The sequence below is a fragment of the Coenobita brevimanus genome, chromosome 34, assembly GCF_032717465.1.
Source record: "Coenobita brevimanus isolate Jiangsu-jjx chromosome 34, ASM3271746v2, whole genome shotgun sequence".
NCBI lineage: Eukaryota > Metazoa > Arthropoda > Malacostraca > Decapoda > Coenobitidae > Coenobita > Coenobita brevimanus.
The window spans coordinates 3,012,325-3,030,484 of record NC_136987.1 but is presented as its reverse complement, the minus strand read 5'-3'; the positions used below and the strand labels follow the sequence as shown (position 1 = coordinate 3,030,484).

The following is an 18,160-nucleotide window of genomic DNA, read 5'->3' as shown; positions in this document are numbered from 1 at the left end:
GTTCAGTAACTGTTCTCTGCTCCTGTGACTGACCTGAGATGTGCAAAATATACTAGGCATAAAAGAGGGGAGGGAAAAGGAGAAGAGGAAGAAGAGGAGGAGGAGGAAGGGGAAGAAGAATTACCTGCTGCCACCACAACGACACGCCCTGCAGTAACACGCGTCACCCACCACACCACGTCTGCCCACCACGTATACACCTCGTCAGTCCGGAAAACCCGCCTTACCACCATCCTGTTTAAGTCAAGGGAAGAAAGAGGATTGATTCACAAGAAGGTGGAGGCTTTGATCCACTTCCTGCCACCACCATTATGCATCCTCCACCCATGTCAACCACCACACCACATCTGCTCTCATGTTTACACTCCGTCTGTCTGGAATACCTAACCACCACCACCACCACCCTGTTGATTAATTCACGAGGAGACATATATTAACTACTTTCAATCCTAGACGTACCAGATGACAGTCAGGCAGCCTACCACTGTACCCAGACCATGTAAAAGTTGCCTATCCTTGTCACATACTTGTAACCAGTGCACCCTATCTCCACTGTTTTCCTGAAGGGATTTATGTGTATTAATTGCAGGGGATTCACAAGCATACTTACGATCGCTTCTCCCAAATACAGTACTGATTTATTTCCCCTTTCAACACCCTCCACACTTCAACAGTCTCCAGTTCGTGTAGAAGAGGGTGACATAGTAATTATTTTTTATACAGTATTTTAACACTTGGCCAACTGTATCCTGTGTTTTCTCATGAGGATATCAAGTCCACAACAGAGCAGACCAGGAAGATAAAAGGACTCGAATCCTACACTTATAGAACATTAACTGGGTTTGAATTTGCTTAGCTAACACTATAAAGGTTTCCATTTTCGTAGCTAACACTATAAAGGTTTCAGTTTTCTTAGCTAACACTGTAAAGGTTTCAATTTTCTTAGCTAACACTATAAAGGTTTGAATTTTCGTAGCTAACACTATAAAGGTTTGAATTTTCGTAGCTAACACGATAAAGGTTTGAATTTTCGTAGCTAACACGATAAAGGTTTGAATTTTCTTAGCTAACACGATAAAAGTTTGAATTTTCTTAGCTAACACTATAAAGGTTTGAATTTTCGTTGCTAACACTATAATGATTTGAATTTTCTTAGCAAATCCTTTAAAATTTAGAGTTGAAACGCAAGTATTATGAAGTTAGCTCTCAGTGCAGACACAATCTATGCACGGATGCATTCGTGAGGCTGAGAGTGTTGACATTGTGACGTGACCAAGTCCTTTGATGTGTATCTTGACTTTCAGAAGACATTCGATAAAGTTTTCCGCAAAAACTCCTTCAGAATCTAAGGCTTCATGGTTTGATTGCCAGTGTGCTAAGGTGGATCAGTAACGTTGTGTGTGTGTGTGTGTGTGTGTGTGTGTGTGTGTGTGTGTGTGTGTGTGTGTGTGTGTGTGTGTGTGTGTGTGTGGATAAATATTTCTGGTGATATAATAATGGTACCAGAACTTCTTAAGAAAGGCAGATGATTCGGAGATATCATGTCAAGCTGTTTGAGTCCATTCTAGGTATATGGATTTCAGTATCACCAACTATACAGTGCTAAGCCTGACAAAAAAAAAATAATAATAATAATAATAATAATGAAGGAAAATAAAATGGATACAGTGATGCTCAACTTGGTACTGTAAACCGTGAAAAATATTTAGGAATTATAAAAACAATTGACTTTAAACCTCATTAGCCTTGTATAGAAGATAATAAAAAAATAAATATGTCACCAGTTCAGCAGGTTAACCATACTCTTGCAAAAAACACAAGGGAGAGGACACGCTTGAAATGTGACCGACAAGAGGAAAGGAAGCACAGGGTTAGTGTTGCCGCATTATGAGTCTGAACAGTGAAGGAAACCCTGTGCATCATTTCTTCCTGGCGATCACCTCTTTCGGATTATACTCTTTTCATCTTCAACTTTGCCCAGATTTTCGTTCTTTTGAAACTTATTCCACGTAGTTCAGCGACAGAATAGGACAATGTAATGGCTGGACATCCATACCATAGCACTTCTTGGTGACTAGCATCATAGTTTTGTGTTCCGCTCTCATTACAACTCGACATTCAAGATGGAGAGATGGCAATTTTAGACCAAGTTGAAGTGAAAAGAGTATAGTGTGTCCGAGGCCTAAGGATCCTGATGCACCTGGCAGAACGTTGATGTAGAACCATCATGTGTAGGCCAGATAATTTTTTGTTGTTCTCACTCTCCGTCTCCTCTTTGGCTCCACTCGTCCCTGCCTCTTCGTCCTCGTTTTCTTGCCCCGTCCCACTACCTGTGTGGACGAAATGTAAATAGTAAACATAAAGCCTCATCCCACTACCTGTGTGAATTATGCAGATATTAACCTGAGAAAACAACGCTTCCCACAGACATCATATTTATTTTTTATGAGTTTTGGGGTTGGGAAAAAAGAAATAAACTGACTCTGGGGTAATAGTGCATTCGTCTCCTAATTCTAAGCCCAATAATTAACTACTGTTGGTTTATCATCGGGAAAAAAAAAAAAGGAGACTTAATTCTAGTTTCGCCTATGACCTTCGTACGTATGGAATTCAGTCGGAAATTTCTGAAAAAAGAATAACCAAAGGCTGAGCATGCAAATTTGACCCTCTTAGGAAAGCTAAAAAAAATAATCGACATGGTGACAAGAAAATTATTATAGTTTTGCCAATTTGCTTTTGAGACGGGTAGGCTCTGAAAAGTAGAGTTGGAGTTGTCAGGTTACATTGTGAGGTTAAAGCATCAGGGATAGTGTGTGTGTGTGTGTGTGTGTGAGAGAGAGAGAGAGAGAGAGAGAGAGAGAGAGATTAGGACTACGAGGATGCTGTGTGTGTGTGTGTGTGTGTGTGTGTGTGTGTGTGTGTGTGTGTGTGTGTATGTGTGTGTGTGTGTGTGTGAGAGAGAGAGAGAGAGAGAGAGAGAGAGAGAGATTAGGATTGCGAGGATTCTGTGTGTGTGTGTGTGTGTGTGTGTGTGTGTGTGTGTGTGTGTGTGTGTGTGTGTGTGTGAGAGAGAGAGAGAGAGAGAGAGAGAGAGAGATTAGAGACTACCGGTTGTTAATTATACCAACTAAGGAAATGTGTATGTAATGTTATGCCTACCAAATGAGAGTCAAGTTACCATGTGTAGTTTTGAAGACTTTGGTGGAAGCTCCTCTCCTGCTGGACCACGCCTGAACCAGAGCAACACTGGCATCAACCCTGCCGAGGTAGATAGAAAGATAAAATGATAGATTGATTGATATATAGAGTGGATGGACGGATATGTAGATAGAGAGATGGGTTGAAGGAGGGACAGGTATAGATGGAGAGAGAGGGGAGAAGGGGGAGATGAGTTGAAGGATGGACAAATAGATAGATAGATAAGTAGTAAGTAGATTCACAGATAAACAGGTGTTATATATGATTGCTTTACCTGGATACGGTGTAAGAGGTATCAGATGCGTCTTGCACTCCGGTAATCCCGTCACCCACAACACACAGCATCATCACAGTCCCGCCCATCATCCACACCGTCATTATCACCGCCAAACCCATGCTGAAAGATGTGGTTAGCGGTTTTTCATTCATGGTCTTTTTGTGGTTTTACTTCTTCGCTAAATTCATGGTAATATGACGTTACTAATTGCTCAGTAACGTATGTGCTCATTGATGTAGGTGTGTGTTTATTTTCTTCATTATTTCGTGGGGAAGGAAGCAGTTACCAGCAGTTTGTCAGTTAGTTTATTTATTTATTTTATTTATTTATTGAGTAGTAGTTGTTTTTCAATTGTGTTCTTTTAGGATTTTCATTCTTAGCTAAATCCTTGGTGAAGGAGACCGTTGGTAATTTTTCTTTTTTTTTTTTTTTTACTAAAACCCGGGCGCGTGCTGTTGTTGTTATTATTATTATTATTATTATTATTATTATTATTATTATTATAGTTTAATTTGTATCTAAATTCCTAGCACGTGCAGTTTCTCTATCCCGTATTTTTGCGAGTTTGTTTCTATGCTGAACCCTTAGTGATGGAAGGAGTCTACCAAAAACTGAATGTTATTAATATTGTAATTCTTTCACCTTTAGCTTTGGCCTTCTGCAGTTTATTTCATTTTCCACAGTGACAAAATAATGCAGTAATACGGCTGTGCTTCCTTTAAATAACACTTTTTCAAAACTAGCATCATATTCGAGTGTCAGTCCGTGATTCGAAATGGAGAGGTGGCAGTTTGACGCCTGCAATAGTTAAAGTGAACAGAGTATCGTCAAATCGATCTCCATTCTGACTACAGTTGTCCATCAGCTGAGCTCAAAAGGGTTTGGGGATCTTTATCAGGTTAGAGTAAACGCACTACAGTAGAGGCAAATCAGCCCTTCAGTCTGACTACATTTGTCCATCAACTGAGTTGAAAGGGGTGAGGGATCTTCGTACAGTCATAACAAACACGCTATAATAAAGGGGGCAGGGGCCTCGTTTAGGTGGGGGACAGGGAGACGTGTCCCTCCAACTTTTTGGAGCCTGGAGGACAGTATCTTTTGTCCCCCCCCACTTTTCTAGGTGAAAGTTTTCAAGATGAAGAGCATTACGGCTTTTTTTTTTTTTTTTTCCCTTAATGGAAAAATCCTTTCTGTACAGTACAGTACAGTTAAAGTGATATGAAAATCATTTCCTCTTGAGCGGGCCAGGTCGAGTGGTCACCTGAGTCAAGGGTTAAGAGAGGTTATCTCATCAGATGTAGTTACTTAGGTCAGTCTTGACGTATGCACCACCCCTGATGCCTGAGCCATGTATTGTACATATGTTTACCTTCACATTACAAATATGCTCCGCCGGTGGACGGGGGGCTATGCACCCCCGGACCCCCCCCCCCTGCGGTGCGCACAAAGTAGTATGATACTGATTGTGGCCCCCACCCACATTTGCAGACAAAACGAGGCTCCTGAAAGGGGGTAACTATCACAGCTAATTAAACTCAGCTGAAAGGGGTTAGGAATCTTTTAAGTTAGAACAAACGCGCTATAGCGAAGGGGTAACTATCACAACTATTTACATTCCTTCCAAGCACTAGACACCGTGGACACCCGTGGGTTCTTGAGGAAAAAACACCAATGCAGCTTTCCTCTAGTCTAAATATAGCATGGGAAATGGTTATTATGATTTTGCCACGCAGACTTCCTTATCCCTTGTGTGTGTGTGTGTGTGTGTGTGTGTGTGTGTGTGTGTGTGTGTGTGTGTGTTTCTAGCAACCTCCAGACGATTTTTCAAGTTTAGAGAGTGTGTGTGTGTGTGTGTGTGTGTGTGTGTGTGTGTGTGTGTGTGTGTGTGTGTTCTTACCTACCTAATTGTTTTTACCTAATTGTATCTTTACAGGAATGAGTCAGGCTCGTACTGTCCCTTGTCTTAAACCATTTTTATCGTACATATCCTTAAATTTATGAATTGTTTTGGCACACTGTTTCATTCGGTAGTGCATTCCACTGATCAATTGCCCTATTTGGGAAACAAAAGTTCCTTACGTCTTTATCGCCTCTTTTTTTATGCAGTTTTTTCAATGTCCTCTTGCTGATGCATCCCCATAGGTTATATATTCATTTATGTCTATTTTTTCCTTCCTTGATATGCATTTATATAGCATAATCATGTCTCCTCTTTTCCTTCTCTCCTGTAGTGTAGGTAGATTCAGTTTTTCTTAGTCATTCTTCGAAGCTTAGATCCCTTAAGCTTGGTACCCATCTAGTAGCGGCCCTTTGAACTTTTTCAGTCTTATCTATGTGTTTCTTGAGGTGAGGATTCCAGACTACTGATGCATACTCCAGGGTTGGTCTGATGAATGATGTTATTATCTTTCTCAGCATGTCTTCATTTATGTATGTGAATGCTATTCTCATATTTGCAAGCAGTGTATACATGTTCCGTACCTTCTCACTGATGTGGTCAGCCGGAGATAGTCTGTTATTGATAATCATACCTAGCTCCTCTCTTTTTGATGTGTGTAGGGTTTTACTTCCTAACTTATAATCCCAGTCTGGTCTTTTTCCACTTTTACCAAGCTTGATTACATGACACTTGTCCACTCTGAATTCCATTTGCCATGTATTGCTCCATTCATGAAGTTTATTTAATTTTTCATGTAGCTCTTTACAGTATGTACCACTTTCGTATCTGCAGTCCAGGTGTGTGTGTGTGTGTGTGTGTGTGTGAGAGAGAGAGAGAGAGAGAGAGAGAGAGAGAAAGAGAAATAAACTGCAGTATGATATCTACCTGGACATAATGGAACAATAGCCAGTTGCTTTTTCAATGCCTTTATGATATTGATTTAGACTGCTTTAAGTAACTATATTTACGATCCGAATTGCTAAGTGCCTTCAAGTAATATTTACACTCTGGTTTGCCATTAAATATAACTACAGTGTATGGGAGTATATAATGAGGTTGGAAAGGTGCTTCATCAACATTTGTATAATACTGATTTAGCCTGATTTAAGTAATGATGTTTGTGATATGCTTTGCTCAAATAAAACTGCATAATGTTAGGATATCAACCTGGGCATGATGCGAGAATTACCATTTGGGTCTTAACAATTTTATATCAGTTTAGACAGCCTTAAGTATTCACGGATGCGAGCTCAATGTCGGGTAAATAACACTACATATTTTTACGATATCTACACGAATTTTATGCGGGAATTACCAGTTGCGTGTTCCAAGCCCGTAATAATCTCCGCAACCCAACACACCATTACACTCCTAGTTGTCATGGCCGCGGTAAATAACACACCTACGCACTTGATGAGGGAGAATGTCAGAGTCCTCGTACGTGAGCAGTATTGGTGCCTTCTAGGAGCTGCCTAACATGGGCCAACCGGCCTACTGCAGTTATCCTCTCCTTATGTTATGTTCTTTCCTCAAGCAGCGACAGTAGATGAGTTTTTCCTTGACGTGTTTTTTTTTTTTTTTTTTTTTTTTTTTTTTTTTTTTTTCATGGACAAAATGCATGCATGTTTCCTGGTTACTGTCTGTCTGTACCCTAACCCCGGAGGGGTGGCTATAAGCACCCGTCCACACACACACACACACACACACACACACACACACACACACACACACAAATCAGCTTAACTCCTTCAGCTCGAAGACATGAATTTTCTTTTGTTCTTGCTAGCTCCAGGTAAGTTAATTTAGCTTTTAAACTAAAGGAATAAGATATTTAATGTGTTCATTTTAACTGGGCGTAAAAAAGAATCGGCATATCTCCATCTTGTATGCTGAGCAATGGCAGGAGATTAACACTAGAATGTGCTAGTCATGAAGAAGTGCTGTGGAAAGGATGTCGAGCCTTAGTATTTCCTTAATCTACAGTAAAGGAACATTTAATAAACTTTTAAAAAGAAAAACGAAAATCTCCACAAATCAGTACGCTACCAACGTTTTCTCTAAAGCTGAGTTAGGATATCGAGGGGTGACAAGAGTAAAGTAAGGAAAATAAACGATTACTGTATAGATAGAATTTAATAGATGAGTGACTTTTGTAAGTTATGCATCCCTTTGGTGTAATTTATGTGTCCTGTGTACTGTAATGTCCTGTATTTGAGTTATGCCCCCATTTCTTAGTTGTCGTGCACTATTATTCTCTATTGTAGCCATCTTCTCCCAGTCTTAATTATTATCTTCCCATATTTCTCCCCCAGTTTCTAGGTTATGTCACATGTGTCAGAGTTATGCTTCCTGTTTCAAGTTATGCCCCCTGTTTTTAAGTAATATTCCCTGTTTGCCCGTCCCCGCCCAGGAAGGGTTCGTGAACGGGTATTGTTTTCACTTGATTTGCCTGTTTGTCTGTCTGTCTGTTAACAGCTTTACGCGGAAACTACTGGTTTGCTTTTGACTAGAATTTCAGGGACGGTGGGCTATGACCTTCTGATCACCTGATTAAATTTTAGGCCAACTTGGGCCAAGGCCCAGGCTGGAGGCTCCAAAAAATGTAAAAAAAAAAAGGGGGGGGGTTGGTAAAAATCGTTTTTTCGCCGTAACTCCTTTCAAATTCATCATATCGACATGAAGCTAAAACCTAAAGGTGCAGCTTTCAAATTTCCATCCTATAACATGCCTCATTACATCAGGGGGGTCACCCCCCAGTTAGCGGTAGGGGGGACAATGTCAGGTGGGTCGGGCCTAAAATTTTAAATGGGCATAAAATCGTCAATTTTCACCCGATTTACTCCAAATTCGATGTGGTAGCTTTGACTAGATATCCTGCTGTGTTTATACGTCAGCACTCAAATGACTGCCGGGGATGGGTTTGCTATGCCTTGGCACTGCTTCTTGTTTTAGTTATCTCACCCCTGTTGCTAAGCTATTACTGCCGCCCTTTCTAAGTTATGTCTTCCCTGTTTCTAAGCTATGACCCCCTGTTTCTAAGTTATGACCCCCTGTTTCTAAGTTATGTCTCCCCTGTTTCTAAGTTATGTCTCCCCTGTTTCTAAGTTATGACCCCCTGTTTCTAAGTTATGTCTCCCCTGCTTCTAAGTTATGGCCCCCTGTTTCTAAGTTGTCTCCATTTCTAAGTTATGACCCCCTGTTTCTAAGTTATGTCTCCCTGTTTTTAAGTTATGACCCCCTGTTTCTAAGTTATGTCTCCCTGTTTCTAAGTTATGTCTTCCTGGTTGTAAGTTATGTCTCCCTGTTTCTAAGTTATGACCCCCTGTTTCTAAATTATGTCTCCCTGTTTCTAAGTTATGACCCCCTGTTTCTAAGTTATGTCTCCCTGTTTCTAAGTTATGTCTTCCTGGTTCTAAGTTGTCTCCCTGTTTCCATGTTACATCTCCCCTGTTTCTGAGTCATTTCTGTCTTTGCTCTAAGTTATGTCCCTCCTATTTCTAAGTTTCTCCCTGTTTCTAAGGTATATCTGTCTATATTTAGGCTATTCTTTTTTTCTAAGTTATGTCTCCCCCTTTTCCAGATTATGTCCTTCATCTTTCTAAGTTACGCCTCCTTCCTTCTAAGCCATGACCCCCCTGTTTCAGACATCGAGGAGGAGTTTGTGAACCACCTCAAAGTGCTGGTGCCGAGACTTTTGGCGCCTGACAACCTGGTCAAGAAGGAGATCGGAGGCCAGCCCATCAAGGCCCGGGACCTCCTCAAGTTCTTCACACTCTTCATGGAGGTCTTCAAGGATAATGATTTGCCAGAGCCGACCACTCTTGTTGAGGTGAGTTGGGATGCATTTGATTTAATTTTATATAGCTTTTGTGGAAGTACTGCATATTAGCTCTCAAAAGGTATTGATTTGTTGATGTTAAAAGATGGGCTTGGTAGTGTTTTAGGTTGTACAGTATGCACTGAGATCTTCAAGAATAATGAATAGGTAGTACTTGTTGCTGAATTGAGTGGGTATGGTTGGTTAGTTTAATTCTAGGTTACATTTATTTAAGGATCTCTTAGAATGTTTGTAGGTGAAGTAGATTTAGTCTGTTCACTAACTGTTGAACACTAGTGTATACCCAGTGGCCATTTCCTTCCATAGCATACCACATTGAACCTTGAAAATCCGTAGGCTAGGCCCTAAATGTAGGATAATGATGATACTGATGATGTGTTGCATAACCCAGAGGGGCCTGATTGTCAAAATAGGGTTTCCACTGTGTGTGTGTGTGTGTGTGTGTGTGTGTGTGTGTGTGTGTGTGTGTGCATGCACATAACAAAAGGTAGACTTGTCACTGAGGTTTAGCATCCATTCTTTTAGGTTCCAGTGATGTAGTGGCTAAGGCCAGTCCATTTATCCAGAGGACCTGAGTTTCAAATCTCTGTGCATGTGGACATTTTCCTCAACCTCAGGTAGACATTGAACTTACCGTAATTGATATGGCCTGATGGGTACCTGCTGGCTTATCAATAGAGGGAGGTTGCTGCTGAGGCTATTTGGGATTGTGTTGGGCATTCATTCCCGAGTGTGTATAGGAATCTACTTTCCTCCTAATACTTGATGTCTTGTGACTTATGGCTTTAAACCTTTTAAAAATCCAGTATATTATTGTTGGTATTTTATCTAAAATAACATGAAAACAATGATTTTGCTAAGCAGCAAGAGGTAATATAATAAACTTTGGATATGATATATTAAAAAGCAGATTTTATGCATTTATTGAACCCCTCATAAGGTGAAATAATTTATTTTTAATTTGCTACCTTCATATGCATTTATTCAACATAAGGAGAGATCTTGCATTGAAAGTGTAAATGAAGGGCAAAAACTCTCACTGTAAGCTGATTAAAATTGTTGGAGATACCAAACATACAGTGAAACGTACATCATCGTATTGAAGAAGCTAACAATAATTACACTGTAGCCATAACTTGAATGGGGGTTCCAGAAGGGAGCAACGTGTCATTGATGAAGATGGAAGTAAAATCTTTCCATTGTGTAAACAGTATTGTACTGTAATCTTTCTTTACAGTTTGCAGCCCAGGCCAGTAGCCAGGCTGCACTTGAGGCAGGAAAAGAGTACTATGCAGAGACAATGGAGGCACTGGTTGGAGGTGACCGGCCTTTCCTCAAGACAATTCAGATGGAGGCCGAGCACACCAAGGCCAAAGAACGGGCCACTCAGATGTACCTGGAGAAGAACAAATATGGCAGGAAAAACCAGAGCGTTGTGGAGAAGTACCAAACACTGTTGCATGAGGTATGTATGTACTTTTTAATCAGAAACAATGTCAGGAAAAACTACTAAGTTGTGAAGAAGTATCGGACATTGCTGCAAGAGGTTTATATGGTCTCCCAAGTGGAAACATTGCAGGGAAAAAAATGTGTAGTAGAGAGGTATTTGACATTGCTCTATTTACCCTTTCAGTACAAGCAGTAGTTATTTCTCATAATGGCAATACTGTACAGTGCCTGTATCCTCACTCTTCCTCAAGTTACACTGGCCAGTATTGAGACACTATAATGGTTTATTTCACCAGCTTTAGGTAACTCTTTCATATCAGCAGTATCTCTTAAATATAACCATTTTCTGGCACCCAGCAATTTTGTTTGACATAGAGAAATATCTGTGATATAACTCAAACAGTTAATAGGAAAATATGATGAGGTACAATAGTGTCATATTATTGAGCACAGTATATGCTTAGCCGCTTCATATAATTACCATTATCAGTTCATTGTTTTGTAGAGCTGATTTTTAATACTTTTTTCCCATCCAAAGGTAACCTTCTTCTACAACTGTCAGTCTCCAGATATTTTTATCACCTTTATAGGTCCAGCGTGGGAGCCTGTGATGTATTGTCCATCTAGGCACATACAAAGTTTACATTTGGTCACTTTTACATGCATTATTTAGTTAAATAAAGTCTGTCTGTCTGTCTGTAGCCAGAAACCATAATTCTTTAAGGGGTGGCCATTTGACTTTGAGATAGTTGTTTTACAGAGAAGGGCACAAACCCTCCGCCAACCCACTTGCTGACACGAGGGGAACGCATATGAGTTGGTTATATGGTTACCACCTAGCGTTGTAAATGGCTTCCTGTAAGACTTAAAAAAAAAAAAAATTCAATACTGTGTATTCATATTTCATGTGGTATACATTTTTTTATTTGATAACTTTTTTTTTTTTAATCATCATACTTCATATGCAGTTGTAGTTTATTAGACTTCCAGAGCTTATTATTTCTTAAATTTAATCATAATCATCATTTACACTCATGTATACATTCCATATATATATATTTTTTTCTTTCCAGGAAATTGACAAGATGTTTGTAAAATACTCACAACAAAACGAGGCAAAGAATGTGTTCAAGGCTGCTCGCACCCCTGCCACACTCTTCTCAGTGCTAATGTTCTTCTACCTGTTGTCTGGGATATTTGGCCTATTTGGCATGTACTCCTTTGCCAATGTGTGTAACCTGGGAATGGGTGTCTTCCTCATCATGCTCACTGTCTGGGCATATGTCAGGTTGGTACTCTTGGGTAGAGTTAGGAGAAAGGGCTTTTACATTTTATCTGCTATTGTTGCTTAACCCCTGTCTGGCCAAGCAAACTCATTCATCACAGGTAAGTGGCAGCTTTTATAGACCCATCCTACAGGAACAACATTTAATACAGTACACAGTGTGGAGATCCGGTACTGCTGTTTGTTAGACGGCACCTCATTAGGGTTGGACCTGGATCTTTCCTTCCAGTGAGGTGCAAGAAAATACAAGGAGGTTTGTCTCCTAGGTGGATGCCACAGCTGCTTCACTCAGGGTATACAGCACCACCACATGTAGGCTCCTCATCAATGCCTTTATATGTTTGTTTTACACCTTAGTTACACCTTGTGGCCAATTGATTAGAATGCCCCCATCAGAGTGACGGCCTTACATAGCTCTGATCCCCAGGAGATGACTGGTGGTTTTTCAGTCATACAAGATCTTTAAGGGAGGTAGGCCAGTCATCTACCCCTGATTATAGTGAACTACTGTATGGTAGCCTAGCCTCAGGCCCCTACACCTCAAGCAGATAAGGTGGGATTGCCCATTATCATTTTATAATGGAGTAGCTTGATATGCCTTATTTTTTCATTCTTTTTTTTATTAACCATTTGAATTCAGTGACATACAGTACTGTAGTTATAATTTTTACCAGGCCATTGCCAGGAAACTGTTTTCAGCCATGGTCTCATATGCTGAAGGAAATTTTAAACTGCATGCAGTACACATGTTAGGTGGTGGGGGTCACCAGATCCCTGTACCAAATCTAAAATGGGCAGTTTCCAATCCCTTTCTCTGGATTCTTTGTCTCATCTTTTACGACATACAAGGAATTCATGGATAGTACTTCATCAGTCCCATTCTGGGAATATATTCACCCTGCCAGTACGACCATGCCTTTTCGTAGATACACTAGGAGTGTATATTAGAGAGGTGAATGGAAGGGGAGTGGGAAGACCAAGGATAACATGAATGAGGATGATGTAAGTTGGATGGAGAGCAACTTGGTGGTGGAGGACAGCCTGCCACTGGAAAATGATACTAGTTATAAAGAAGTGTTATGGAAAGGTTGTAGAGCCACAGTATTGTCTTGCCTACCACTGAACTAAGTGAAGCAGGCTGCAAATGAGTGAAAATGTTGGCCAAGTTAATGTCAAAAGAGTATAGCATTGATTGCATTTGGGTGCAGGGAAGTAACCAATTTTCCTCAACAGATACAGCGGAGAGTACCGGGATGCAGGCGTGTACATCGATGAGCTGGCCACCTTCCTCTGGGAAAATGTGAGTCGTAACCAGACCAAGTACACTATATACATAGTCCTGCTCATAACTGTCTGCTCCAGCACTACACTTCTTTAGCCTTCTTGAATCCAGCTGATATTCTGTCCAGCTTACTATTGTTGCTAACATCGTATTTTATTCAGCTTAACAAGAGCCTCTCATATTGAAGGGGTTACTGAATGCTGTATCTAACATGTCCAGTTTGAAATATTGATGGAATTACTGAAGGCTGTATCTAGCCCTTCCAGTTTGAAAAGCCATACCAGAGAGGTTTTTAAGGCTATATCCAACCACTCAAATTTTAAGTCATTCTAGAGTTTTTTAAAGGCTGTATGTAACCCCCTGTAGTTTAAAATACGGAACGGTTTTATTAAGGCTATAGCTGTCCTCTTCAGTTTGAAAAGTTCTTCCTAAGCTGAATAAAATAATCAGGAGGTGGTAAGAATAAAACCATGGATATTCTCAAACTCTTTTGGTTAAAATCATGATCATCAGCCACTTAACACAATCTTAAGTTGACATAGCTTAATGGGTGATATTTCTTTTAGTTGTGTGGTTATTAGTAAACTCCAGCTTGATTTATTATTTAGTTAATGTATTTTTTCCAGCCTTCATGAATAGTTTTATCAGTGTTATTTCTTGTACTTTTTTTGGAGGTCCATCAGTTAGCTTTTTTTTTCTTTTCTTTTCTTTTTTTTTTTTTTTTTTTTTTTTTTTTTTTTTTTTTTTTTTTCCCTGGCCTTCATGAGAAATATGTCGTATGTTTATATGATTAAGCAATAAACTCCCCTCTTCCATTGTTTGGCAGGATCTTACAGTCCAGTACATATTATAATTACACTCTACCACAATTCTGTACCCTTCCACACCACTCTCCTCTCCCTCTGTCGTACTCTCATTGCCTGTAACTATAATTCTAGTTTGGAGTGAGCATTAGTTATCAGCGGTGGAGTTAGAGTGAGGAAATATGGGCAAGTGTGGAGGGATGAGTTGTGGCTGAGTTTAATTTGAATGTGGAATGGACTGTAGTTTTGTACAGTTGTCAGGTGTGCTACTGTGAGTACAGACATTCTCGTTAGTGTTTATGCATTATTTACCAGACCTAATCCTACCCATGAACGGAGGAACGTCAATTCTGGCTGTACGCGTAACTCTCGCTCGAGAGATTTCAGAACAGTCGCATAGAGATATTTTACTTCTAACACTCGTAGGAAAGTTACTGTTCATCATAGAAAGGCCACTTTGGTCTCCTTTTGAAGATGAAGAGTTTTGCTCTGTCGTACATTGTCCAAAAAGACAATATATAACAAATTAAAATGCAAAAAAAGTGAGTAGAAGTTAGCTGACATGCTAAAGTTTTACACTGTCCTTTAAAAAAATATTCACCCAAAAAAAACTATTCAAGAAGTATTAATATTTTTGCTTCAATACGTAGTAGAATAAATTTCCTTTCCAATAATGCATTATTTGTTGTATTTTCTTAAATAATAACGCTGCATATATATGCGAGAAAAGGAGCATAAGTGTTTGGCGGCAGGTCAAGAGGTGTACATCCTACCTGTGAGTAACCTCACACCACACTGAGCTGAGCAAACCAAGCGAGTACGCACGCACCAGCTGTGGCAGGCTTAGCTCCGCCCACTTTTGCCCGTCATCCAACAAAAATGACGACTCCCTAAAAATTTCTTTAGAGGTTACATCGGGTGACGGGCAAAGTCGTCATACTGACGTCAGAGGTTGACAAATGCATGATGACCCAGGTTGTCATTGGTAAGTCTGAGGGTTAAGCTACACTGTTCAGTTTCTGTAGCCACTAAATAGAATCAGTGAGTGTAATAATTGACAGTTTTTAATACTTCTGTGTAAACTAGTGGTGCTGTGTGGACATAATATGGCAGTCTTTACTCATTTCAACCAATTGGTACACACAAGTTTGTTGAACTCATACCTGATGACCCTGCACCATATACAGAAACCATACACATCCCAGTTCAGAGTGTAAACATTCAGTTCCCCTCTGTACAGCAATGATGGGCCACTCATTTGGTGTTAACCCTTTAACCGCGGGCATTGTTTTGCCCCGACTGGCCTCTCCCGCGGGGGTTTCAGCCAAAATGTAAACAAACTTTAAACCTTTATAACTCTGCACAGAATAAATCTAGAACGAAAAATAAGGTACCATTAGAAAGTACTAACCTTCGGCTTTCCAATGATGTAGGTTTCATGATTTCGTTGACTATCACTGGATGGGCAGTGCCATTAGAAGTGAGCGATCTAAAATCACTATTTTTCGCTCACACACCATTACCAAATGCCAACCTCATTCTGCTAATAATACTATAAACATATATGAACACTGCACATACGATAAACACCCACTCTGTGTTCACTGAGGCAGGTAAAAGGCACTGTAATTGACCGCACTTCACTACCACATCAGCGGTGTTGTCACTCACACAGCCGGACAGATACTGATGCGTGTTTGGTCAGGGGTGGGGTGGGGGACCTGGGGGGTGGGAGGTGGAGGCCCGGGGGGTGGGAGGAGGGAGGTGGGGGTCAGCTGGAGTGAACGAACTTAATAGCTACTCTCCCTTGAAACAATTGGCGCGCGGAAAAAATGCTCGGTATTCAAAATATTCACAAACATTCGAGAATGACACCTGCGGTTTGGTCCAGTTTTTGCAATGTCATTCTGGGATGACACCCGTGGTTAAAGGGTTAATGCAGTTATCAATACTCATATGAAATTTTCACTTTCTCCATTTTTCACATTTTTATATTCTCATTTGGGTCTTTGCACTGTTTTTCATTCCTAATCACTAGAATGCATCTTGATATGAATGTTGTTATGTAGGAAAACTTGAACCAGTGTTTTTATGATAATGGTAATACTGCTTAAGAAAACTCTTCATGTAAAAATCATGTAAATTAAGTACTTAATGCTTTGATATACAGCACATAAACCCCTTCCATCCAATTGGATATTTTTTATATCAGTTTTTCTGTCTCCAGACAGTTTTAAACTTTCATTGATGCCTAGCAGTGAAGAGGTTAATGAATGCTATATCTAACCCCTCCAGTTTGAAAAAAATCATGCCTAACCAGAATAAAATGTCTGGTATTAGCAAGAGTAACGTGGAAAATATGTCATTGGAGTGAAGGGGGGTTAGGTGTTGCTATTTTTTTGCCTATTCTTGGGATGGCATACTTTCATTTCTCTCTCTTTCCATGCTTCATTATGTGAAAGGTAAATATTTTTTTTATAGTCCTTTCAGAACAAGTATGTCACTTTTATTTTGTCCTTGCTGCCGCCAGACTTTTTTCTTAAACTTAGGGTGGACTTTTCTTAATGGATGGGCTAGATAACCCCAGTTACTGCAGTGAGGCCAGGGATGACTGTTTCATTTCATTTTTTCCCAGCTGTCTCCTGGCAGTTTTATTTAGCATAGGGTAGACTTTCTTAATTGGAAGGAATATATATTTAGATGTTTTTGACTTGTGGAGAGGATGGGGGATGATAATTGGGTGCAGAAAGTGAGAAGTGTTAATGTTAAGGGTAGGGTTGTGAGAGGTAGACAGAAAATGACCTGGGACGAGGTCTTAGAGTGTGACCTCAGGTATAAGGAACTGAACAGGGAAGCTGCCAAAGATAGAGCAGCATGGAGAGCCACCATTTGGTGACCAAGGCTGATGCACGCAAGCGTGTTGGAACCTTAAAAAGCAAAACACAATGATATGTATGATCATCACTTAGCCCTTCATTATTAGGCATGATTCTAAAGTTAGATAAAATCATCTGCAGGTAACAAAATAGGATGAAAAGTGTGTCACTGTACTGCAGCGATTAATGTGCTTTATATTAGCACCTTCAAAAAGAGAGACCTTCCCTGAATTTAGTAAAATTGTCAAGCAGTAGCAAGAATACACTAAAAATGATGTCATCCTGTTTCAAGCTGTTAATTGCATTAGTGCCGTGGTTGAGTGAAATTGTTGAATTAAATTGTCCAGTTGTGGCTTAACCACTTGAGTCCCCTGATGCATTATTTAGTTTATTCTTGCAGGCTTCAGAGAGTTTGGGAGAAACTATTTGTAGTGTCATGGTTAGAAACTATCTCCATTAACCCCTTGATGACTCTTTGTAAACTGGGTTGTTGTTGTGGCCCTGTGCTTGTCTGAAATGTAAACCTGGTGGATTGCAGGCAGCAATTGTCTTGCAGTCTGCAATTTGAAGGATGTTGTTTGAATAATCAGGCATTGGAGCGACCCAACCTTATGTACCACCACATGAAGGCATCGCTTTTCAGCTCCTCGTAAGAGTAAAATGATCTAGTGGTAGCAAGAATAGAACAAAAACTATTTCACCAGGTTGAAGGGGTTAATTGAAATGAAAAATATGTTATGAAAGTGAAGAGGTTAACCCTCCTCACTACAATGATGTACTTTTTGTTTTCATACTATCTCCAGACAGCATCAGTGAGGTTTAGATAGGCTTAAAGACATTGATAATGTTGTTGAGCAGTCACAATCTGTCCAGTCGAGCTGTATCATCAACCGTAAGCAAGCAGTTGGCCCTGCAGGGCTGTTCTATGCTGCAGCAGGCAGCAAGGCATGGGAAGAATGTGTAAGTTTGGTAGGGATTAGAAACAGTTTTTATTAACCCCTACACTATTTAGGAACTCTTCCTAAGCCAAATAAAATTGTCTGACAGTAGCACGAATAAGCTATAAAGTACATCATTGGGTTAAAAGGGTTAAGGTGGGGATGTTCAGTAGGTCAAAAGCACAGTGGTGTGTGAAAATGCAAGTAGACTGAAACTTGAAAGAATTTTTTATTGAAACTACACAGTGCCTGGTGGTCTGTTGGGTTAAGGCATT

At 40.1% G+C, this 18,160-nt stretch overlaps 1 protein-coding gene across 2 annotated transcripts in view; it reads left to right on the top strand.

The window, feature by feature from the left end:
• atl (atlastin GTPase) overlaps positions 1 to 18,160 on the top strand; it is a 133,495-nt gene that overhangs the window by 107,391 nt on the left and 7,944 nt on the right. For both annotated transcript variants that reach the window (XM_080269574.1, XM_080269573.1), the window contains exons 8-11: positions 9,059 to 9,243; positions 10,490 to 10,717; positions 11,775 to 11,989; positions 13,220 to 13,286. In XM_080269574.1, the coding sequence (XP_080125700.1) occupies positions 9,059 to 9,243; positions 10,490 to 10,717; positions 11,775 to 11,989; positions 13,220 to 13,286 (695 nt within the window). The remainder of the gene's footprint in view (positions 1 to 9,058; positions 9,244 to 10,489; positions 10,718 to 11,774; positions 11,990 to 13,219; positions 13,287 to 18,160) is intronic.